Source organism: Ascaphus truei, chromosome 8 (assembly GCF_040206685.1).
Source record: "Ascaphus truei isolate aAscTru1 chromosome 8, aAscTru1.hap1, whole genome shotgun sequence".
Taxonomy (NCBI): Eukaryota; Metazoa; Chordata; class Amphibia; order Anura; family Ascaphidae; genus Ascaphus; species Ascaphus truei.
In genome coordinates this window covers 94,376,974-94,402,108 of record NC_134490.1, presented here as the reverse complement: position 1 = coordinate 94,402,108, position 25,135 = coordinate 94,376,974, and the positions used below count along the sequence as shown (strand labels likewise).

Below are 25,135 nucleotides of genomic sequence, written 5' to 3'. Positions count from 1 at the left end.
ATTGCAGTACAAATGGTCACATTCTTTCCTTGCAGTGACATTCATTTCATTTTGTAAAAATATCTGCAAGATAAGCAAGTCTAATCAGCCATGAGGAACAGGTCAAACAGTTGTTTAAACTTCGTCATGAACTATTGGTACAGAAAAATGCAAATAGTTCATTTCAAAGCTCAAACAGTCTTAGAAGCACTTTGCCTCGCAATAGTCACCAAACCTCCCGTATGTGGTCTAGCTTTTACATAGTTAATGATTTGTACTGCCTCGTCAAGCATATTTCTTTTTAAGAGATGTAGGCATTTTCGTAACAGCAAGTCCTTGTCTGTGCAGAACACAATAACTGCTGGTGCTTTCTGGTGCCACACTTTGTATTCGTGTTACAGCTCCCACAATCTTCCCAACCATTGTTCTGGCACCATCTGTACATACATCAATACATTTAATTTTCTCCAACTAATTCCATGTGTTTTATAGAATTGTCAAGGCGGATGAATATTTCCTCAATAGCATTATCGAACATATAACAGACAAGCGGCACAGCAAGCCCTGATAAGTCAGTGGGCTCCTCTAGCTGCAATGAATACACATCACATATTTTCATTCGGGAAACTAGCTCTCTTTCTATGTCTGCAGCAAGATGTTTAATACATTGTGCAACAGTATTGTTTGACAGCTGTACTTTGTCAGTTATTTTATTAGACTGCTCGATAAGCATGCACACTATAATATCTTTTGCGCAAGGTTTGATGAACGTTTCTCCAATAGTATGTGCTTGTACGGCGATCGCTATTGAGTAACTTTGTAAGATGCCTCTGCACTTTCATTGTCTGTTTTTAGCTATTTTAATCATTGACCGTTTACAACTTTCAAGTTATTCTAGCTGTCTCCTAAAAAGAACTTCTATCTTTGTCTTTGTATTCAGCATGGTTGGTTTCAAAATGCCTTCGAAGTTTAGCAGGGGCAATAGAAGTTGGACGGTATTTTGCTGCATACCACACACTGCACATCAGGACAATCTTTATTTCCAACACATGTAAATATGAAAACAATAGTCATTTTAAGAAAAATTCTACATTTTCACTACATTCATTTTTACAATCCCAAGGTAACTTAATCAATGTGTTCCAACAACTTGTCAAAAAGGGTTTTAAAAAAATATATGTGAAAAACCTTCTAAATATCATAACATATTTTTAATCCAAAGGAAAAAGGGCCCCTTAAGAAATTAACACACAATACTGAAATTGCTATAGGACAAGCAGACACAGAGGGAGGAGTGTGATACAGGACAGGGGTGACTACATTAAAGAAGCTAACAGGAAACTTGGAGATACTATGATTTATTCTAAACTAAAAAATTATCCCACTATGGGGTTTCTAGAAGAACTAAACGAGCTACTAGCTGTTGCAAAAGAAAAAGGTATTTTAATGAACTCTGAATACAATTATATTTTTAACTAATTCCCAAGGTTAGCGATATTTTATCACCTTCTTAAAATTCACAAGCAGTCAGTGAATCCCATAGGTAGATCCATCATCTCAGGCATTGACGCGCTTACTAGACCTGTATCTGAATATGTGGACCTAAAGCTACAACCGATGCGCAAGTCGCCAAGATCATATTTTTGGGACACTATTAACTTGCTACAAATAGTCATCAAAATTCAATGAGTAATTTTAATAGGGGTTACATGTGATGTACATACGCTCTATACCTGTACTAACTGTACTTGGTGTAACATATGCCGATCCAGGAGATCTGAAAGGTTATTAATGAAACATTACTCTTTTTCACCCCTTCTTGTAATGCCTTGCTGTCTCTTGTCCCCTCTTCCACATCTTACTCTCTCCTCCATCATGGCCTGCTGCTCTTTGCTCTCCCTGCCTTAGGCCGAGTCCATGGTGCCTCAGCCTGTGCGGAGGCACGCTGAGGCTGAGGAAAAGTGGGTGCTTTCCCTGGCCTTGGTTAGCGCGCCATCCGGGGGCGTGTCGGGGGGGGCGGCCCAGTGACGTCACGGAGCTGGTTCGCCCTCATTGGGCGAACCACTCACGTGACCGGCCCTGCGCTCCCATGAGCATGAAAATGTAAAATTTCCATAAGACTTACGCTTCCGCACGCTTGCGTAAGCGTAAGCGAGCCCCTGCTAAAGCCGCTCTCATTGCGGCTGCAGAGGCTCATTGCCGAGCAGCAGTGCGCCTCAGCACAGGTCAGCGCATGCCCAAGGCCTTACTGTGCTCCTATCTGTGCACACTACACTCCCTCCTCTCATACTCATCTCTCTTTGCTGACTCCCTCTGTTTCCTCCTCCTACTGACCTTGCTGTCTCTCCTCATTCCACTCCCTGCCGTATGTGCACACTGCTATCCATCCCCACTCTCCACCCCCTCCTCCTCATACCTCTTTCCTCCTCTCCTTGCTGCCTGTCCTTCCCACCCTCCTCCATCATGCCCTGCTCGTCTTTGCACTCTATCCCCCCTCTTTACACTCTCTGCCTTACTGTATCTGCTCCTCTCTGTGTACATTACACTCCCTCCTCCTACTCATCTCATTTGTATCCTCTCCTTGCTATCTCTCGGTTTCCTCCGCCTACTCTGCTTGCTACTTCACTCTCTTTGCACTCCCTCCTGCCCCCTCACTGCTCTCCATTCCTTTGACAAAGAGGGAAGGATGCGCAGCCTCACTAGCTGTCTCTGGGTGAGTGACAGGCTGTTCGGCAGAGGGATGTGTAGAAATCCTGAGATAGAGACATATATATATATATATATTTTTTTTAGAGGCGCTAAAAACCCTCTTTAGATGCACATGGTCATATTGATAAAAACAGAGTTCATTTTAGAATCCATCTTTCTTTTTTTTTTTTTTTTAATTGTAATTGGTTTTGTTTTAAGGGAGACTTTTCACCAAGTATGCGACACCGCTGTGGGGGACTAAATATGCCCTTAGCTATGCAAATCTGTATGTGGACAAATGAGAGGAAGACGATATTTGGAATAATAACCCATTTGCCAACATCTTTCAATGCAATAGGTATACAAATGATATTATCATAAATGGAAAGGAGAGAGAGAGAAACTGGATGATTTTATGAAGTATATCAATAATTATTTTAATCTTAAATTCACCTCAAATATTGACTAAGGGAAAAAATAGAATTTTTAGATATTGAACTTTTTACAGATTTCAATGGCTCTATCGAAATGAAAAATTGTGAACTGTAAGGGTTTTTCGACGCCAGAAATAGTCACCATTTGAAATGGATATACAATATCCCATTTGGTCAATTCCAGTGGCTTAAGAGGAACAGAGAGCAGGATTTCATCCAAAGTCCTAATGCAGATATAGACCATGTTGCTTTTTATAGAATAACTACTTTTTAAGCCTGAACTCTTTCTTATAATTCTTATTTTATAAGACAAAGGTCATTACACTGCTCATTTTACTCGACCTCTCTGCAGCATATGATACTGTGGACCACCCTCTTCTCTTTCACATTCTCCATACTCTTGGTATTCGTAATAATGCTCTATCCTGGATCTCCTCTTACCTGTCCCATTGCACTTTCAGTGTCTCTTTTGCCAACACCACCTCCACATCTGTCAAGCTCTCTGTGAGGCTCTGTCCTGTGACCTCTCCTCTATTCTCGTTACACACTCTCTAGGTGACCTAATCACATCTTTTGGGTTCAGATATCACCTCTATGCTGACGACACACACCGTTATTTTTCAACCCCTGACCTTACACCTGCATCCTGGATGGCCCTCCGCTGATTTAAACTCGACATATCAAAAACAGAGAACCTCATATTTCATCCGAAAACTGGTCCTACTACCTCCTTCCACATTACTGTTGGACGTACTGTCATACACCCAGTAGCACTAAGTATGCTGCCTAGGGGTCACACTCGACTCCTCTCCCATTCTCCACTCACATTCAAAAGGTATCTAAACCTGTCACTTTTTCCTCCACAACATTACTAAGATACGCTCTTTACTCTGTTGCTCGAATGCTAAAACTCTGCCACACGCCCTCATTTTCTCCCGTCTCGATTACTGTAACCTCCTGCTGTCTGGCCTACCTGCCTCTCGCCTGTCTCCCCTACAATCTATCCTTAACGCTGCTCTCAGAATCACTCTACTCTTTCCTAAATGTGTCAGCGTCTCCCCTTCTGAAATCCCTCTCCTGGCTTTCTATCAAATCCTGCTTCACACACTCAATTCTCCTCCTCACTTTTAAAGTTTTACACTTTTTTCTGCCCTTCCTTACATCACAGCCGTAATTTCTCGCTATGCACCATCCCGACTCTTGTGTTCTGCTCAAAGATGTCTTCTCTCTACCTCCTTTGTACCTAAAGCCCTCTCCCGCCTTAGGCCTTGACCCGCTGCCTACTACAGCGTCCGCTGTGGCGGACGCTGCACGGACGAGAGCCCTCCCCTCAATGACGCCGGGCCCGCTGAGAGGGGGGGCCGCAGCGCCGGGGCGAGAGCTGCTCCTGCTCTCAATAGAATTGAGAGCAGGACTCGCGTCGAGCGATACGGCACGCCTCCCCGGCGGTTCAGCCAATGAGGGCGAACCTGCCGGGTGACGTCATGGTCGTGCCCCCGTCACTCGCCTGCCACGCTGCCCCCCCCCCGGTCTCTCTTCCTGCAGTGAGCTGCAGACCAGGTAATCGGCTGCACGCGCCGCCAATCTCGCGGGCGCGCGTTGCAGCGGAGATACCGGGGCTTTAGCCTTAAACTTTTCTCACTGGCTGCCCCACAACTCTGGAATGACCTTCCCCTCAATATCCCTAGTACCCTCTCTATCCACCTTAAAACACACCTGCTCAACAAAGCATATGAGTAGCCCGTGGCTGATTCTATACCCCTGATACATAAAGTTTGGCCCCTTGCAGACGCACTTACCAGAACACCTTCTTACTGTCTCTGTACTACAAAGGAGATTATAGGTGGCACACCACTGTTTTAAAGAAAACATTTTTAAGGAGTTTACATTTGGTACTCACCTTCCGTTGATCGTGGCGTCCCAAAGCTGGATCCAAAGTAATAGCAAGATAGGCGAAAGGAAGAGGCACACAAATTGTAGTGGAAGCAAATGATTTCAAATGTATTGATGCATCAGAGCTAACAATAGTAACGTTTCAGGACAAGCAGTCCCTTCCTCAGACCAAGGAAGGGACTGCTTGTCCTGAAACGTTACTATTGTTAGCTCTGATGCATCAATACATTTGAAATCATTTGCTTCCACTACAATTTGTGTGCCTCTTCCTTTCTCCTACTGTCTCTGTACGTTCTTCCTACCTACCAATTTGATTGTAAGCTCTTCGGAGCAGGGACTACTTTTCCTAAATGTAGCTTTTATGCCTGAAGCACTGCTTCCCATGATCAGTTATTTGTATTATGTGTTATTGATATAACTGTCACGTGTATTACTGCTGTGAAGCGCTATGTACATTAATGGCGCTATATAAATAATAGACATACATATTTTATATTTTACATTATACTAAACATGTTAGTATAGTTTACTACTGTATGCATTTATATATTTTCACATCTCCAACTTCATTCTGCACATATCTCTTCTTGCATAATTGCCAGCAGACAGCAGGAGGGTATTGTGCACAATAGTGTATTGATTCCATTTGTTTCATTGGTTATCTGGTTAATCAATTGGGCAGCAGTAATTATATTATTTTAGCAGGCCTAGCCTTCAACTGTGAGGTACCTCATATCCCTAACGAAGCTAGCCGTGTCTAGTGAAATGTGTAGGAGAAAGGGAGAAGGAATCCTCTACAACCAGACTCCGTGCTAGTCACACCCCCGCCTGATATCATGACGCTCCATACCGTTCGCAATGCTTGCAACACTCAAATACCAATGCGGGAAATCCCCTGATGCCGTGAGAAGGGAGAACGAGCAGGACAAACGACTGTAGCAATTAGGAGCAACGGAGGAGAGGCTTAAGACCTAGGAGCTGGTTCCAGTGGATACAGTATTACACATGCTTGTTACTCTAATACGCTTTGTGAGTGCATTTTTTTTTCAATGCAAGTTCAACCTATATTTTTAATTAAAAAACTTCCACTTATTAAACCATGTGATATATTTCACCATGGAGGCATATCTTTGCGCTTCCTTCTCTTCTTGAGTCCTGGGGTTAATGATTACCCCCATGAAAAGCAGTAAGTGCCTTGTTCAGATATTATCTACAGTGACTTTTTTTTATTCCAACAATTAACTGTTTCTAAGTGATTTTTTTTCACATTGCTTAATGCATTATTTTACTTCTCAACTATTGTTGGTACTAACTGGTTGCAGGATTACAAATTGTGATTATACTTTGAGCCGACGACGTGGGTTGTTTCTCTATGTAAATCCAAAAGAAATATAACTTTCATCATGCTTTAGTTTTGTTTTCTTGCCGCCTTCTGCTAATTTGTTGGGTAGTTGGATGTTTTTTTTTTTTTTTATCCTGGACAGCTCACTAAGTGCTTTGTTGCTTACAAAAGGCTGCAATTGTCCATCCTCACTTTAAAATCTGCTATTTTTCTCTTTTGTTTGGTCGTACCAGAAGAATCTACTTTTTGTTTCAAAGTTCCTTCTTTCAGCCACTTTTCACGGGGAATGTGTTTAATATCTATATTTGGAAAAACAGATTTTTCTCACAAAAATATTGATATTACAAGCAAAACAACGTAAAATGCACGAGTACACAGTACAAGCATCAGTATCTTACTAGCATGTCAACCAACAAAAAATAGCCTGACGGCCTGTGAATGGGACTGACTCTCCATTTCTCTGAACTCGATGTGGGCCGAAACAATTGAATATTACTCCGATTTGTTATGGCACGAGTCGCATTAGAACTATACCATCATAAATGGGTTGAAGATATTCATACATCTACAGTACAATCTGAATACTATTTAAATAGGATTTTTTTTAAGCATGGTGGATGGGTATCGCTTAAAAGCATCCGTCAAAAATTGCACAATAATTAAAATAAATAAGATCGCTAACACTATTTTTTTTCTCAGAACCCCTATTCACACAGCTGTGTTTATGAAACAGTGCGTTAGGGTGCTATGCTGGAATATCAATGAATTCCTGAAAACAATGCTTTCCTATGGACTGTTGTCCATGATAATTATTACAGAAATGCGAGATGCTCTGCACCAAAATATATTAACCTTTTACTTTGCTATCCTTCATACTGGATACATAGTTGAGTACAATATTGTGTGCAGGTGTGCCCCCCTTTAAACAGTTATGTCTAACTGCACAGTTCTATGTAGCCCAAGGTTCCCTGGAAACATTGGATTCCTCAGACACCCCTAATTTCCTGTCATTTAAAAATTGTAACAAATACAGAAGAATTTACAGTGCATCTGATCTCAAACTTGCTGTTAGAGAGAGTTGGCGGTTCTTCAGAATTTCACATAGGGTTCCTTAACTTTAAAAAGGTTGGAAACCACTGATATAGCCGTTCCCTGAAAGTAAACATTGATTTAGAATGACTAAGCGATAAACCAAAACCATAAAGCTGTAATCCTACTTTATACAACCTGTTGCATGAAAGTCTCTGACTTCAACGCAGCTCCAAGTTTTACGGTTGTATTCTGTGAAACTAAAACATTTTAAATTGCTTTTGGAAAGCAGAGTTCCATTTAGGCCTAGACTCGGCTTAACGCCAAATGGATTAGATCTGATTCTCAAGTGCTTGATGAACAGGAGAAAATGTATAAAATGGTGTTATACCAGAAGAGAAATGAGCTTGGATAAACACAATCGTATTAAGAGCTATATCTTCCTTTCAATAAAACATACACCTCTTGTATCCTATTAAGAGCTTGGGCATGGGAAAGCATCCAAGTTGTGCTTGAAGTAAAACATGAAACTATATTAGCATTTCAAAGTGTATTTAAATTTTCAGTGGCTAAACAAAATTCATATTCAAAGTATGACTCAATACTGATCATTACTGTACTGTATTGGGATACACATTCAAAGAAGCCAGTCTTTCCTAGTTACTGTAGGAATATACATTTTTAGACGGTTTTCTATGAAAATGTTGACTGCTTGTAGTGAATATGTAGCGTTTTTGTAAAGAATGTTATTCCTTCTCTTCCCCCCCCCCCCCTCCCCTCTCCGTGGAATCGGCCAATTACATAAAATGTTTTAACCGAATTAACAGGTGTGCAACCATTTAGGAAATACTGAGGTCATTAAACATCTAAATAAACCCAAATAATGTTTTACACAGAACTTCAATACAAATACCAAGGCAGGAGCGGAACTAGTGGAGTGTGGGCCCTAGTGTAAGTATATAAGCTGGGCCCTACAAAAAATAAGCCCCATTGGCAATGCTCCCTCCGTGCCATGCTCTAACCCACATGCTCTCCCCTCACCACGCTCTCTTCTCACACGCTCCTTCCCATATACACACCAAATTACCCCCCACACCGTTAAATGTGCATACATATAATTAACCCACCACACCCTCCATACATTAAAGTATACCCACCAGCCTTACCTGGATCAGAGTAGCAGTGAGGTCTGGTGCAGAGCACCCAGCAGCAGCTTGTCGGTTACACAAGCTGCCCTGCATGGGAGGGTTTGGCGTGTCTGGTCTGCACCCCCTCCCTGCTACCAGCAGGGAATAGAGTGCAGAAGTGGGAAAGGGAGGCCCAGAGGCAACTGACTCTTCAGAACAGCTGGGAGGATGGGCCCCTAACCAGTCGGGGCCCTGGTTCAGTTGAACCAGCAACATGCATATGGTAGTTCAGCAACTGTTCCAAGGCATATAATGTCTTGTTCACTTGTCCACTACTTCCTTTTACTTTGATTTTTTACCACTGTGTGTTTCATCCGACACATAGGCGCTGGATTTTTAATACACAGCTCCCTGTATACCAAGCATGTCAAACTCGCGGCCCGCGGGCTGCATGCGGCCCACAACGAGTATTTTTGCGGCCCATCTCGCGATGTGCCAGCACTGGCAGGCAACGCGCGCTCTCTGCAAAGGGGGGGGAAACCTCCCCCCTCTCCTGATTGGCTGGCGCGTGTTGGCACGCTGCCAGAATTTTTTTTTGGGGGCGCAGCAAGCTCTATCGGAGCTTGCAAAGCCAGGCCCGCCTCTGCCTGTTTGCTTCCCCCTTGCCCTCCTGCTCCGATTCCGTTCCGACCCCCCCCCCCGTTCCTATTCCGCTCTGATCCCCCCCCCTGCATCGATCCCCCCGCTCCGATTCCGTTCCGACCCCCCCCTCCCCGTTCCTATTCCGCTCCGATTCCGTTACGACCCCCCCCCCCCCCGTTCCTATTCCGCTCCGATCCCCCCCCTGCATTGATCGGAGAGAGAGAGAGTCGGCCGGAGAGAGAGAGAGTCGGCCGGAGAGAGAGAGAGTCGGCCGGAGAGAGAGAGAGTCGGCCGGAGAGAGAGAGAGAGAGAGAGAGAGTCGGCCGGAGAGAGAGAGAGAGAGTCGGCCGGAGAGAGAGAGAGAGAGAGAGTCGGCCGGAGAGAGAGAGAGAGAGAGAGAGAGAGAGTGAGTCGGCCGGAGAGAGAGAGAGAGTCGGCCGGAGAGAGAGAGAGAGAGAGAGAGTCGGCCGGAGAGAGAGAGAGAGAGAGAGAGAGAGTCGGCCGGAGAGAGAGAGAGAGAGAGAGAGTCGGCCGGAGAGAGAGAGAGAGAGAGTCGGCCGGAGAGAGAGAGAGAGAGAGAGAGTCGGCCGGAGAGAGAGAGAGAGAGAGAGAGAGTCGGCCGGAGAGAGAGAGGGAGAAAGAGTCGGCCGGAGAGAGAGAGGGAGAAAGAGTCGGCCAGAATAGACGTCTGTAGCAGAGACTGTCGAGCGATGTGAGAGAGGCAGAACAGGCATTAAGTACTGTGGCTGACCAATGGTTAACAGAGGCAGGCCTGGAGGAGCCCTAGGAGCAGTCCAGGATTGGTTTCCATAATAGGCTGCCAGGTGATAAGGTTTAGGGTTAACTAGTAACCAGCGTGTGTGAGGGAGGTGTGGCTTCACTGCAAGAGCAGTGAATAAATTAGCTGATGCTGGAATGGGTTCCATAACAGCAGGGGATGCGCGTGCAGAAGCAACTGTAGGCAGCCGAGCACCAGCCCCGCGCGGGGCAGCAGCAGCCCGACGGGGAGGACTGGGAAGTCCCCTCAGCAGGGAGGCCGGGCGAGGAGGAAGCCGCACAGCCGGGGGAGTGGACAGAGGTGAGGGGAGGTCACGCTGAGTCCTCACAGTACCCCCCCCCCCCCCTCAGGGTCGGCCTCAGGACGATCCTTCCATGGCTTGGATGGAAACTTTTTCCGGAAGCGTTTAAGAAGTCCTGGTGCGTGGATGTCGTTAAGAGGTACCCAAGACCTCTCCTCGGGTCCGAAACCCAATGAACCAAGAAATGGACTTTCCCTCTGGAGAGACGGGAATCTAGTATGGTCTGGACCTCGTACTCTTCGTTGCCCTGTATGATCACAGGATCTGGTTTAAGAGTGTGGTCCTGGAACAGAGGGCTAGAGATGAACGGTTTGAGAAGTGATGTATGGAAAACATTAGGAATTCGCATGCTTGGGGGTAGTTGAAGACGGAAAGCCACCGGGTTAACCTGCTCCATGATAGGAAATGGCCCCAGAAACCTAGGAGCCAATTTGGGGGAAGGGGTTTTGAGGCGGATATTTCTAGTAGACAACCAAACCTTGTCCCCTGGTTTGTAGTTGGGTGCAGGTCGGCGACGGCGGTCAGCCTGGACTTTAGAAGACAGGGATGCCCTTTGAAGTGCAGATTGAATTCTGGCCCAAGAGTCCTGTAGGAGGGAGACGACTACTAGAATAGTGTTCATGCCATTCGACCTTGGGCAATTCGACAATAAAATCCATGGATATGTGGGACCAGGGGCGTTCCGGGATGGATAAGGGCAAAAGAAGACCATGGGGTCTCTGGTGAGGAATCTTGTTGCGTGCACATACCGGACAGGCCCGGACAGAAATAGGTAGGGCATAGTGAGATGCAGGAGGAGAGACTGGCCAGTTATTGGAGTATAGGAAGAGTACAATTAATCACAACTTTTAGAAAGTAAAGTTCTCACAGTTGTAAAGTTGTTGATCAGAGTTCCGATCTTCCTCAATCTTCACCTCCAATGTCAACTACAAGATTAACTCTGCCACACACTTAAATGTTACACTCCAAGATTAACTCTGCCACACACTTAAATGTTACACTCCAAGATTAACTCTGCCACACACTTAAATGTTACACTCCAAGATTAACTCTGCCACACACTTAAATGTTACACTCCAAGATTAACTCTGCCACACACTTAAATGTTACACTCCAAGATTAACTCTGCCACACACTTAAATGTTACACTCCAAGATTAACTCTGCCACACACTTAAATGTTACACTCCAAGATTAACTCTGCCACACACTTAAATGTTACACTCCAAGATTAACTCTGCCACACACTTAAATGTTACACTCCAAGATTAACTCTGCCACACACTTAAATGTTACACTCCAAGATTAACTCTGCCACACACTTAAATGTTACACTTTGAGGTTACACAGCCATATGCCTCACAGCCAAAGTATCCTGCCTTAAGTATTCTAAAACACAGCCACATTGACTAATAATTAAGGGAGGGGCCTGCCTAATCTACTCAGACACATCAAATTGTTAATTAAATTTTATTGATATAGATAGTCCTAGTAACTTTTGTACACTATACTACAGAGGAAGTTACATTCCTAGGCACGCCAACAGAGCATAGTATGATGACATACTGGTTGCGAACACCACGCATATATACATTTAGTCCTAGCAGCCCTACTATTCAAAACTTATAAGGAGGCTGCATAATTTAGCTTTACCCGGGCAATTTAACATCACGGCTGCGATTTGGCAGCATTTAAAGTCGGTTACTATCTGGGCAAGTTAACATTACGGTTGTGACTTTGAGGGCAGTAGTTGGTAATACCATGTGATATATAAATCCCTAGCAACCCTATTTACACTCTTGTGTTTATTTTATTGAATCTAGTGATATAACAGGGCTTTTGGTGTAAAGATACATATAATGCCAATAATAATAGCATGTTCTTGTATAGCGCTGCTAGTTTTACGCAGCGCTTTACAGAGACATTTTGCAGGCACAGGTCCCTGCCCCGTGGAGCTTACAATATATGATTTTGGTGCCTGAGGCACAGGGAGATAAAGTGACGTGCCCAAGGTCACAAAGAGCCAACACCAGGAATTTAACCAGGTTCGCCTGCTTCAAGCTCAGTGCCAGTCACTGTCTTTACTCACTGAGCTGCTCCTTCTCCCAATAATTGTATGACTGCTGATAGTGCCTTCTTCACTTGTGGTTAAACTATACCACATCAGACAATAAGTGAGTGCTTTATCTCAGCAACTTATTACATTTATTCAGTTCTCTGATATGTTAATTTTAATGACCAATTGTTACCCAGAGGTACAAATGATTGGTAACTCAACTGCCTATTTAGTCCTTTACAAAGATCACTCTTAATATCTCAGCCCATTTTCTGGTATTCTAATCGCCAACCATCTTATGTCAAGTGGTTTATCTGTGTAATGTGTGTTTTACTACAAATGGGAAACACTGGCATAGATACATCTATCCTAGCCTTTCCTTATTAGTTCATGACTGCTATACATATTGACCCATCTGGGCTAATGTATTGTATCTCCCTCAACTTATTTACTACAAGTACTAGCCGGCTACTAATTAACCCACCCTGTCTGCTCCTCATTGATACAAAGAGGCTTTACTTGAGCACAGGGTTGAGATATGCTTGACCATTCACCCCAGATCACAAGTCGGCACAAGTCAGGTCCCTTGGGAACATGCTTCTCTGATTCAGGACATGCCCTATTCATTTTGCAAAACGTTATTCACTTTCTCAGGGGCAAATAGTGTAGTGTAACATGGCTCCTTGACACACTCCAGGCCAAAAAGTGCTGTCAAATATTTGTATACAATAGCTATTCCTATGTTACTTTTTATGGACAAGAAATATACATGGCATTTGTATTAAACATATTACATATTGTTACACAGTTTTCAGAAATCCTTAACCAGTAAAAAAAGGCATGGAAGGATAGACAGCCAAATTAGGTTAAAATTATCTTAAGTACAATTATATGGATTCAATATTGGTATTAATCCAATTTTGTTTAATGGGTTAATTAAATTATAATTTTAATTATTTAGACTAAAATAATATTAATATCACAAAATTAATCTTGGCTCTAAAACCATTTACCACTTTTTTAAATCTATCCGTTAAATGAAAAGAATAGCTTTAATAAAAAAAAAACAATTAGACAAAAAGGTAATAAATAATAATTTTTAAAAATCACTATTGAACCTAGTATAAATTATTCCATTATTCCAACTCAATCTAAATTCCTACGTTTGTATATTTATGTAAGATGAACTCCTCATCCTTAAAAATACTTTATCTAAAAGTTTAAAATACCTAATAATTATTCAAATAAGTTTTTTTAAATGCTGCAAGGTCTATATCAGAAAAATAGAATACAAGAAAATTGGTCTTTCAAAGTTGTTTTTTTAAAAGCAGAAAATGCTATAAGTATTTTTTCTTACTACAGAACTGATTTATTAAAAAAACACACATGCAGGATATTGACTGAACTGCTGCTTTAAAGCTGCAGTTCAGTCTTTTTTTATTTTATTTATTTTTTTACTTCAATAGTTTCATGTGTGCAATCTCTAATTACCTAAAGAACTGCATAGCTGCCGGTCAATTCGTTCTCCATGTATTGATCGGTGAAATTTGGTGACATAATTAGTGAAGGGATCTGTTTTTCTTCTGCTTCTGTCTCTCAGCGGAAGCTCATGAATATTCATAAGCACTCCTGCACTGACATGTGCTAGAGGGAGGGCAGGGCTGACAAAGGGGTGTGCCAGGGCTTGTGACAGGACATGAAGGGGCAGTGCCTTGGCAAATGGTTGTTAAAATAGAATACAAGAAAATTGGTCTTTCAAAGTTGTTTTTTTAAAAACAGAAAATGCTAAAAGTATTTTTTCTTACTACAGAACTGATTTATTAAAAAAACACACATGCAGGATATTGACTGAACTGCAGCTTTAACTATTTCAATGCATTGCAATCTCTGGAGGCCAAGTGGTTAAAATGTCTGAGCAGCTATGACCATGTGAGTTGCTTAAGATGCAAGCCACTTGTTTAATTGTATATGTACTGTATTTGTTACTGAAGTTGAGATATTTCCAGTTGCTTATAAGTTTTACTCTAAATCAAGACAACAGTAGATGGCAATGTTTACCTAAGATTTGGATGGTGAAATGACTGAAAATATTTTATTCACTACTTATCTGTAAAAGTGTAATTCCATGTACTTGGTCCATTTACATGGTTTATGTTCAATGTTTTCCTAACCCCATTTTTCTAATGATTATCACTTCTTTTTGTTTTGGAGAAATATTAAAGTACAATCCATCTAAAATGTTCGCTTTAATAAACGTAATTGTAACAATTAGTTCTGCATGGTTAGATTCCATCCTGAGGTGCTAATTATTGATGCATACTGTAACTAACAAAAGCTTGTACATCTATTAAACATATCTGAAATGATGAAGCCACCACGAAATATGATAGAGATTATGTTGCTTTCGCTTTACTGCAATTTCAATGTATCTTCAAGTGTGTATTTTACTTGACAGTGCTGCTTCATAATTGCTGTGGCTGGTAACCTGCAGTGGGTGCTTATTTCTGCCTTTACACTGTATATTTATGGAAACAAAAGAAAACAGCGCACAACGCCAAATAGTGAAGCAAATTTTACAATATATTATCAATTAAAGGGGTAATAAATCTGCGTACATAATAAAGGTTGGTAAAGTGCATTTAGTGTGTTTCACACTGATTACCACTCGGCAGCTGTTGTCAGGAGAGTCTGGTGCTTGCTTCTCTCAGGTAGTGCCACACCGTTGGTTCTGGGGCAGGGTTCTTGTCTGGACTTCTCATCCGTCGGTACTTTGCTCCCAAGGGAGTTTCCCTTTAAGCAACCAGGCTCGCTGCAGGTATTGGTGCTCAGTGGGACCACTCAAGCTTCCAAGCCGTCTGGAGCAGCTCATGTAGCTCAATAGATGAATCCTCTGCACGGAGGTTAAACCGCAGCTTGCAGGGGCACACTCGATGATACTCTACTCAAACCACCCTCAGCTGCCTCTCCTTCCTCCATCTCCGCTCAGGACTTTGCTGACTATTTTAAGGAAAAGGTGGAATCCATACGTCAGAACATCCCCTCTGTTTCTTCTTCCCATCCTACACCTCTTCCTAACTCTCCTCCTGCCTTCCTTGACTCTTTTTCCACTGTCTCAGAGGAGGATGTGTCGCTGTTGATCCCCACTTCTCCCTCTACCACTTGCCCTCTTGACCCCATTCCCTCCCATCTCCTAAAACCTCTTGCTCCTACTATAATCCCTACGCTCACACACATTTTTAACTCCTCCCTCTGCTCTGGAACCTTTCCATCCTCCTTCAAACATGCAACAGTCATACCATTACTCAAAAACAGCAAGCTTGACCCTACCTGTCTTTCTAACTATCGACCTGTCTCCCTCCTGCCTTTTGATTCTAAACTCCTTGAACGTCTTGTATTCTCTCGCTTGCTCCATTTTCTCAACACCTATTCTCTCCTAGACCCTCTACAATCTGGCTTCCGCACTGCTCACTCCACGGAAACAGCCCTCACTAAAATAACTGACGACCTCCATGCTGCCAAAGACAGAGGTCATTACACTCTGCTCATATTACTCGACCTCTCTGCAGCATTTGACACCGTGGACCACCCTCTTCTCCTTCACATTCTCCATACTCTTGGTATTCGGAACAAAGCTCTATCCTGGATCTCATCCTACCTCTCCCATCGTACTTTCAGTGTCTCTTCTGCTAGCACCTCCTCCTCCTCTATTGATCTCTCTGTGGGGGTACCCCAGGGCTCTGTCCTGGGACCTCTTCTCTTTTCTCTGTACACACTCACTCTAGGTGACCTAATAACATCTTTTGGGTTTAAATATCACCTCTATGCTGACGACACACAAATATACTTTTCAACACCCGACCTTACACCTGCTATACAGACCAAAGTCTCTGAATGTCTCTCTGCTATATCATCCTGGATGGCCCTCCGTCGCCGTAAACTCAACATGGCTAAAACAGAGCTCCTCATACTACCTCCCAAACCTGGCCCTACTACCTCCTTCCACATTACTGTTGGAACTACGATCATCCACCCAGTAGCCCAAGCACGCTGCCTAGGGGTCACACTCGACTCCTCTCTCACATTCGCCCCTCACATTCAAAACATTTCTAAAACTTGTCGCTTTTTCCTCCGCAATATAACAAAGATACGCCCTTTCCTCTGTTGCTCGACTGCTAAAACTCTGACTCAGGCCCTCATTCTCTCCCGTCTTGATTACTGTAACCTCCTGCTGTCCGGCCTTCCTGCCTCTCACCTGTCTCCCCTACAATCTATCCTAAATGCTGCTGCCAGAATCACTCTACTCTTTCCTAGATCTGTCTCAGCATCTCCCCTCCTGAAATCCCTCTCCTGGCTTCCAATCAAATCCCGCATCTCACCATTCTTCTCCTCACTTTTAAAGCTTTACACTCTTCTGCCCCTCCTTACATCTCAGCCCTAATTTCTCGCTATGCACCATCCCGACTCTTGCGTTCTGCTCAAGGATGTCTTCTTTCTACCCCCTTTTTATCTAAAGCCCTCTCCCGCCTTAAACCTTTTTCACTGACTGCCCCACACCTCTGGAATGCCCTTCCCCTCAGTACCCGACTAGCACCCTCTCTATCCACCTTTAAGACCCACCTTAAGACACACTTGCTTAAAGAAGCATACGAATAGCACTGAGAACATTCTGAACACATGATACATAAAGCTTGGCCCCCTGCAGACGCACTTACCAGAACTCCCTCCTCCTGTCTCTGTACGTTCTCCCTACCTACCAATTAGATTGTAAGCTCCTCGGGGCAGGGACTCCTCTTCCTTAATGTTATGTTTGTCTAAAGCACTTATTCCCATGATCTGTTATTTATATTATCTGTTATTTATTTGATTACCACATGTATTACTACTGTGAAGCGCTATGTACATTAATGGCGCTATATAAATAAAGACATACAATACAATATATTCATATATTTTATTTTTAGGTTAGTTAGTTAGGTAGTAGCGCACAGTATTTTTTCTGTTTTTTACTGTATATTTATGTCTGAACACTGTAATGTAGCAGGCATATGCTTATAGGGGACTGTCATGAGATATTGGGTATTGTTAATCCCTCTTGTGCTTAAGGGGTTAATGGGATTGGAGTTTTATTTTAAAATAACACCTGTTGGCGTTGTAACATGTCAGGACTTTTTCCAGCTTTGTGATTAGATTCAAAAGGGCTTGATTGATGAAGGGTGTGGAAAGTACAAAGAGTGGGTTTATTGTATGTTAACCCCTTTCTGCAGGCCTAGTGTATATGGCTGGAGATAAGGGCAATGTCTAGAGACTTGGGTGTAAAATATAGCACATGTGACATCGTTCTGCATACAGGAGGCCAAGCTTCAAAGCATTTCTTGGCAGGGGGTGTATGGATGGCATGGGGCCTGGCTATAGAAGGTATGAAACTAAGAGTGACCTTTTTAAATATGAGACTATCATGAGACGTCCTCTGCTGAACATGCTAAAAATTACATGTTTGTATCCGTGGAACCAAGTCACACATAATGATTACAGACACGTGGGGTCTAGAAGGTACTAAGAGACAGATATTAATATTTCTCTTAATTTTAGGATTAAACTGTTATATTTAGTCTCATTGTGTCTGCCATGAGTGCCTGAATGTATTGATGTGCCTCAAGTGTGAGTAAGTATTATAGAAGTGAAGTTATGAGTACATTTAGATATGGAAAAGGAGTTTTAAACGTCCTTTGGGGGAGGTGTTTTACTCTGTTGTAAGACTGTCAATCTCACCATGGTTCAATGGGAAAGAATTGTATTTAAGTCTGGGCAAGTATTATGAAAATCAGATGTCCACAGAGGAGTATTTGAGACCAGATACGGGATATTTCATTGTTTCTTACCAGTGACCTCTCTGGGGGGAAACCTATGGCATTTGGTAAAGTATAGGTTCCCTTTTTATGTTCTCAACTTTTATTTTAAGAAGCTGTTCTGCCTTATATTGTAACTGTTTTTTTGTAATATCTTTTCTGTAATCTAAGCACTGTATTTTTATATATATTAAAACGTTTAACAAGTAATGCTTTGGGCTCTGAATGGACTGATTGCACGCTCTGGGGAGAGAAATTACGATTCGGACACATTTAGCTACAACTGATCTTCGTGTGTTAGAGTGCATAGTGTTTCCTATAATAAACAGGGACCTGAGGCCCTGGCGGATATGTTAGTCTGAGATCTTTTATCATATTTGCATACCCTCAGGTGGTGTCAGTGGATAGTTATGATTTGCAGTTGAGTAGGGTTAACTCGCTGGTTCCTGGAGGAGAAAGGTGGGGTGGCTAGAGTAGCCGTGTGTGTTAACCCTTGTTGCATGTCTAAGACACATGCTCACTTGTGTGCTGTTCGTGGCGGTGGTATATTGGGACGGATTGAGGAGAGATGCAACTCATTTGAAGGAACTTTGCGGAGGTGAAAAGTGGGAGCGCTTGCGAGTGTCGGTATTAAAACCCTTGTTCCATTATGCAGGTCGCGTGCTAGCTGGGTGTCATACGTGATGGGGACCATGTTAAAATGGACATGAAGGAAAAAGTGACACTGTGTGCTCACTTGCATCTTATTTCCCAGAATCCCTGGCGGCAGTGGAAGCACTGTATGCTGACGGATAACGGTTAAAGCTGGGGCTTGTAGACCTGTCTGAGATGTGAATGTGCTCACGCGTGATATTTTTAAAATAAGTAAAAGGTGACAGTGTGCTTATTTGCATGTCATTTCCCAGAATCCCTAGCTGCAGTGGAAGCATTTTATGACAAGAGATAATGGTGAAAAACAGAGTTGCAGACTTTTCTGAAACGTGAATGTGCTCACAAGGGATATTTTTATTTGCTGTATGTTTGATAGCAATGTTTATATCTTGCTCCTGTATTATGATAGCTCAGTCTATATTCTTATGTTTGATAGCTCTTGTTTAAAACAACACTCTTAGTATTTCTATTTTAAATGTTTTTATTTGTTTAATTTATGTTCTTGAACCGGGGGCCCTCAGATTTGATCCGTGGAACCCGACTGATGTTTATAGATTTTTGCGCAGAATATTTGACACAAAAAAACCTACAAATATGGCCGTGGAGTCACCAGTACACGTCCCACTATGACGTTGAAACCTTCTATTTGCTACGGTGTAAGGCTGAACCCAGTGGTAATACGGTGTCCACCAAGCAAGTGTTCTTGCCTGTTGGAGAAACGGACAGTATTTTGGGAACAGAGTGGCTCCCAGAGGCCAGGACACCACCGATGGTCTCAGAGCAGAGAGACCTCCTCTCTTCCCTCCCCTTCCCTCCCTTTCCCCCCCTTTTCAGGTACTATATCATGCCTTTTTTTTCTTTTTAAGGTGCAGACTGCTCCTTTTCATTTAAACAATGGCATTTTAGGTCTGATAAAATGTGCCAGTTTGAGGTTCACAGGGGCAGTAGTTGCTGCCCTCTGACTTGATTAGACTACTCGTACTGTGTGTGGGTTTAGAATATCAGATTGACCGTATTAAAGCAGCAATCCCGTCAAATTTAGATTTTTACAGATTTCGAACTTGGTTGTCCTCTGGAGCTAAACCACACAATTTCTGACCTGCGCGGACTCCCCACACCTGCTTCCTGAGATAATTACAACAAAAAACAAAAATGCCCAAAGCTACTTCCATTGTGACAAAAATACACAGTGCAATACCTATGTATCTCTTGTAAAAGGGTCATTTAGTGTAACCCTTTCGCCAAATCGTCTTAAGCCTGCTGCCACTTACAAGGCATGACTGTAGCAGGTCCTAACACTCACCTGGGTTAAAATGCTTATTTACCTGTATAATTACAGGAAGAATGATCGCATTGGATCTGTCCTGAGATAATTACCAGTTGGGTTCTCACGGTGGCGCATTGTGTATGTCCTCCTGCAGCGGGCCTAACATTGGCTACATCTATCATTTGTACTGTTCAATTTAAATTCTGCGACTAATCTTTGATTTCTGTTTTCACATCTATATTACATTTATATTTTACCCTTGTGTTGCCTATGATAAGAGCAAATGAAATTATTTAGTCTGAAAAGCGAATGTAAGCAACTTATATTTTTTTTACTGTTCTTTAAATTGTCAAAAAAATAAGTTAGTATTGTAGCAAATAGCCTGTTACATGTGCTGTGAAAGTGGTTTCTCCTGGTTAGGGAAGTTGTAAACCCCATTCAAATGAATTGCGTTTAAAGCTTTGCTGACAAAAAAAAAATATTTACAGAATATTAAATACTTTGAACATATGTGAGCAGATATGACTGCAACATGTCAAATGATGGGGCAGAATAATCCTGGTTCTGCTGATTTAAGTATGATGATTCAAATTTAGGATAAAAAACATTCAGAACTATCAGAATAAATACTATTTTCTTACAATAATAGAGATAAGTACGGCACACAAAAAATTGTCTGATTTTAAAAGTAGACGTATTTATACCATTATCCTTTTTAATTGCTTGTTTACATTGTTTTCTGTAGGTTTATCATGTACATTCTGACAGCTATATGACACACAACCAACACTATGGAAGAAACTTAACAAAAGAAACCATAAAAGATGGTAAGTGACTCCCCAAAATACCAATGTAACATGGTTACACTTAAATGCTGGGTTGATTTCATTCACAAACTTCAGATAATGAATGAGTTATTTACATTAATGTTCACTCGAGTGGTGGAAAAAGTTTTCTCTTTACAGCCATCATTCAACTGATTTCATTAAAGTAAAACAAAGCTCTTGCAGTAAGTACCATTTACCAGTTAAGTCTGCATCCATATACATGTAGCCCTTTTTCTGACGCTCCAAAGAGACTACGGGTACTGCACACACCTGTGGCTCCCGGAGATCTGAGCCTCCGCTAGCTGGGAGCCTGGGGTAACACTTTATACTAACGGCAGCGTCTCCACTTACCCAGGATCCCCATCATGTAAGATTCCCCTGGGCAAGAAACATAACGACACACATGCTTTGAACTGGTTTACTGAACGCACAGAATAACCCTTATACTTTATATGCAATACACACTCATTAACTGGTACTATACTCTAGTGGCTCGGCCACTCTCCTAAGGAGTAATGTCTCTGTCCTGTCACCGCGTGCCCCACCGTGTCCATGTGTTATAATGTATATTAGGCTCAGTCCTTTGGCCACTCCTCTTAATGTCCCCAAAGAGTGTTCCCTAAGGCGGGATCAGCGCCTGTTGACCGGTGTTGGTGCACTTGTTGTAAATACCTTCCGGTCACTGCGGTGACCGGCAACAGCTTCAAAAAGGATCCGTCGATCCAACGCTTTGCTTCCTGATGTCATGATGCTCAGCAACCTGGTCCCAGATGACTGCAGCAACCGCAACTCTGTACTTTGTCCCTAACTGTTACTCAGTAAGGGAGTAACGCTACCACTATAGGACGTCCCTGCAGCAACTCACTCTACGGTGGCTCAGGGATACTCTTAGGGCCTGCGGGGAAGATCTGTCCTATGCAGGCGGGTAACGGACCCCCTGCATCCACACTACCTCTTCCTTCGCCCTCCGGTTCCCCTCTGCCTAGCGTGTTCTCCCCCACGCTTCCCTTTCCTCCTCCCGCAAATTCAGCCTCTCCTTGTCAGAGCACACAGCACTGCAGCTGTGTCCCTGACAAGACTACCCACACCTAAGGGCAGGGTCCCTACCTAAGGGGCCTTCCCTATGCCTTACCCACTAATCTAGTGGGGAGTGGGACCTACCTGGGGCCTGGGGGTGACCTGATCTGGTGTAAGAGCCACTTGCTCCTTACACCCTTCCTCCCCCTTCCTGCTCCCAGCTCCAACTGCCGTTCTCCAAACCCCGCGAAAAGTATCTATATCTCCTCTCTGGAATCCTGGCCTCTCATTGGCTGCAATGAGGCACCTGGTGCAGGCCTCCCTTGGCCTCATGGGACTTGTATAACATTGGGACCTCTATAACATTGGGGCCGCGTGCGCAATTCCTCTGCGCATGTGCGACTTCCTAATGGCCGGCGCAGCTCCCTAGCCTTATCTGCGCATGCGCGATCACTGCGCATGCGCGCGCATCCGTAATGGCGGCCCCCGCTAGCCGGGCGCGCCGCCGAGCCTCCTGAGGCTCGGAACGCTCCCTGCTCCGGCCCCCACCTTTGCCGTGTGCCAGCGGGTCCCTCGCTGCCTCCGGCGGCACCCGCGACCGCTCGGCGCGCAAGGAGGGGGGTCTCTGGGAGCCGCAGGGGACTGGGGCTACATACAGTATTTGGATGTTAGCAGTTTCTCACTTTGCAATGAGCTGTTAAAAAATAATACAATGATTTTAATAAAAACTGCTCCCTTTTGGTCACTGCAACTTTACAACTTGTGCAGAATTGTATATTCTTTATTTAAATAGGAGCTGGATAAGCAGCACGTTATATTATTGGAATATTATTTAAACTTGTATGCAGTCTGTGCTTTTGGAGCTTAAATTTGAACAGGTCATACACACAGTGTTGAAAATGATAGATTGTTACATAGCTTTCGTGTAAGTGTGACTGCTGGTCTCACATGTTTTATAGATAGGCACTGCCTAATTAACTTTTAAATATATTTTAGAGTAAGATGTCAAAGGGATAGTTTAATACTGCATTAATATTCCATAGAAAGAATGCCATTGGATCACAGAATAGAAAAAGAGCTATAGAACTCACATAACTGTTTAAACCTGTAGCATCAGACGTTTTGCAAATCCTTTTATTAGAAAAATGACTTCGTCCTTTTCGGGGCTCTGCAGTGGCCTAAAATCCTACGCCGCAATCAAACCCTGTTCTTTTAATGTAACCATGTATTTGTTTTTATAACTCTGTGCCCAGGACATACTTGAAAACGAGAGGTAGCTCTCACTGTATTACTTCCTGGTAAAACATTTTTATAAATAAATGTTGAAGCTTCCTATTGGCCCGCACGACGCAGGAGATTTAAACCACCATTTTCTTTCTCTTGGCGATCTCTACCGTCAGCCTGGAACCAGACGGTCTTCTGAGCCATAAGTGGCGTGTTTCAGCATCGGGACCCACTGCTACCTGACTATGTTAAAAAATAAATAAATAAATTGGGATAAAATAAAGTGGGGCTAACTGTACCTTTTTAGGTTGGATTATTGAATTTGTGATAACGTTACAGCATGCAGCTAATTAAGCACATTTTGTTTCATAGTTGAAGACCGGTATTTACATCTACATTTACAAAACTATAACTTCTAAAAGTACAGCATCACACACCACATATTGTACAGCACATGCTACTATTTAAGTTGCAGGTTTGAAGGCTGGATTATAGTTTTCAGAAAATCACAATGCTGACCATTTCTGTGAGTTCCCTCAAACTATTTATTTCTAGCATTATTTATCCAGAATAGAAAACTGACAAAGATGTAAGAAGTAAAACCTCTTCTGCAAACAAAAGTTACTGAAGCGACACTTAATGTTATTAATAATCATCTTATAAAACCGTAGCCGCTTCTATTATGCCTCATTGGCCATGGAATTATTATTTCTGTCAGGCTAGCTCAAGTTCATTAACAATGATTCCTATAGCATCTTAATGAGTTCTGCAAACGTTTAATTGTCCTTTATTTTTCAGGCGTGTCGAGATTTTTTAATAATGGAACGTATCTGAGAAAAGAGGCGGTGGCTGGCTGCGTTCAGAAGGTCCAGAGCATTCTACAGTGGTTTGAAAGCCAGGAAAAGCTTAATTTTTATGCAAGCTCATTACTGTTTGTCTATGAGGGTTCATCTCCACAAACCACTAAAAGATTGAATGACGGAACCGTGATGTTGAAAAGGGTTGTTCTAAGAGGGCAGTTTGCAGATTGCGAGGGGCCAGAGTGGAACAACAACATTCATGTGTTCGGCTCTGTGGAAAATGGGAAGACGGAGGAATCCGTAGGAAAAAGCTTGTCTAAAATGTATGCACTTCACAAAAAGGCATGTTCCAAGAGGCATCACAGCCAAGTGTCACAGAAAGCTGAGAGCCCGGATCAGGACAATACATGGAAAAATAGTAACAATCTTTCACAGGAACATCTGAATGGAAACCTTCTACCCAAACTGGAAAATGTATTTTGCCACGTTCCCACAGATCTAAAAGAAAGCACTCAGGTGGAAGTACGGATGATTGATTTTGCTCATGTGTTTCCGAGCAATGGAAAAGATGATGGTTATATCTATGGGCTGAATAATTTGCTTGCTGTGTTGCAAAGTATCTTAGATGACTGAATTACTTCATTAATTGTGAGTGTGGGCCAATGAAAATGATAATCAAGAACAACATACCTTCAAAAATATTTGCACTTGTAATTGTGGTAAACTGGGTTTTTATTGTGATTCTACATTATAATCTGACTTTTTTTTCATCTTGGTGGAAGGGTTTAACTTTTATAATATTTCTCAGGAAAAATGAACTGGTATGTAGGCATTAGCAAAGCTGTAAATCTGTGTAAGGCAGAGGGAATTGAGAGCTTTGCTTCTATATCAGATCAAGGGAAGTGATGACAATGGTGCTATAGTGAAGGATCTGCCGTTTGACACCCATTAGATTAGACGAATCTGAATTTGGGACCATTCTTTTAGGCCAACATAGATGATTAGGAGTACCATAAGTATGTTATCAATTAATATTGAACAGGCAGCAACATTTTTCATTGCCATCACAAAGAACAAACATCTAACAATTGTGCCTTCATACATATTTCAGTGAGACATTTTACTTGTTATCTTACAGACGATGTAATGGAGGTGCTGCATTGGCAAAGATTATAGCTAAAAAACAAACAAAAAGAACCCCATGATTTACATATGTTAATGTACAGTAATACAAA

The 25,135-nt window shown here is 42.6% G+C and overlaps 1 protein-coding gene across 1 annotated transcript in view; it reads left to right on the top strand.

Annotated features, from left to right (window-relative positions):
- IPMK (inositol polyphosphate multikinase) overlaps window positions 1-25,135 on the top strand; it is a 96,865-nt gene that overhangs the window by 71,555 nt on the left and 175 nt on the right. The window contains exons 5-6 of the mRNA XM_075612937.1: window positions 20,778-20,859; window positions 23,899-25,135. The exon at window positions 23,899-25,135 is cut by the window's right edge and continues 175 nt beyond it. Of these exons, the coding sequence (XP_075469052.1) occupies window positions 20,778-20,859; window positions 23,899-24,533 (717 nt within the window). The 3' untranslated portion in view covers window positions 24,534-25,135. The remainder of the gene's footprint in view (window positions 1-20,777; window positions 20,860-23,898) is intronic.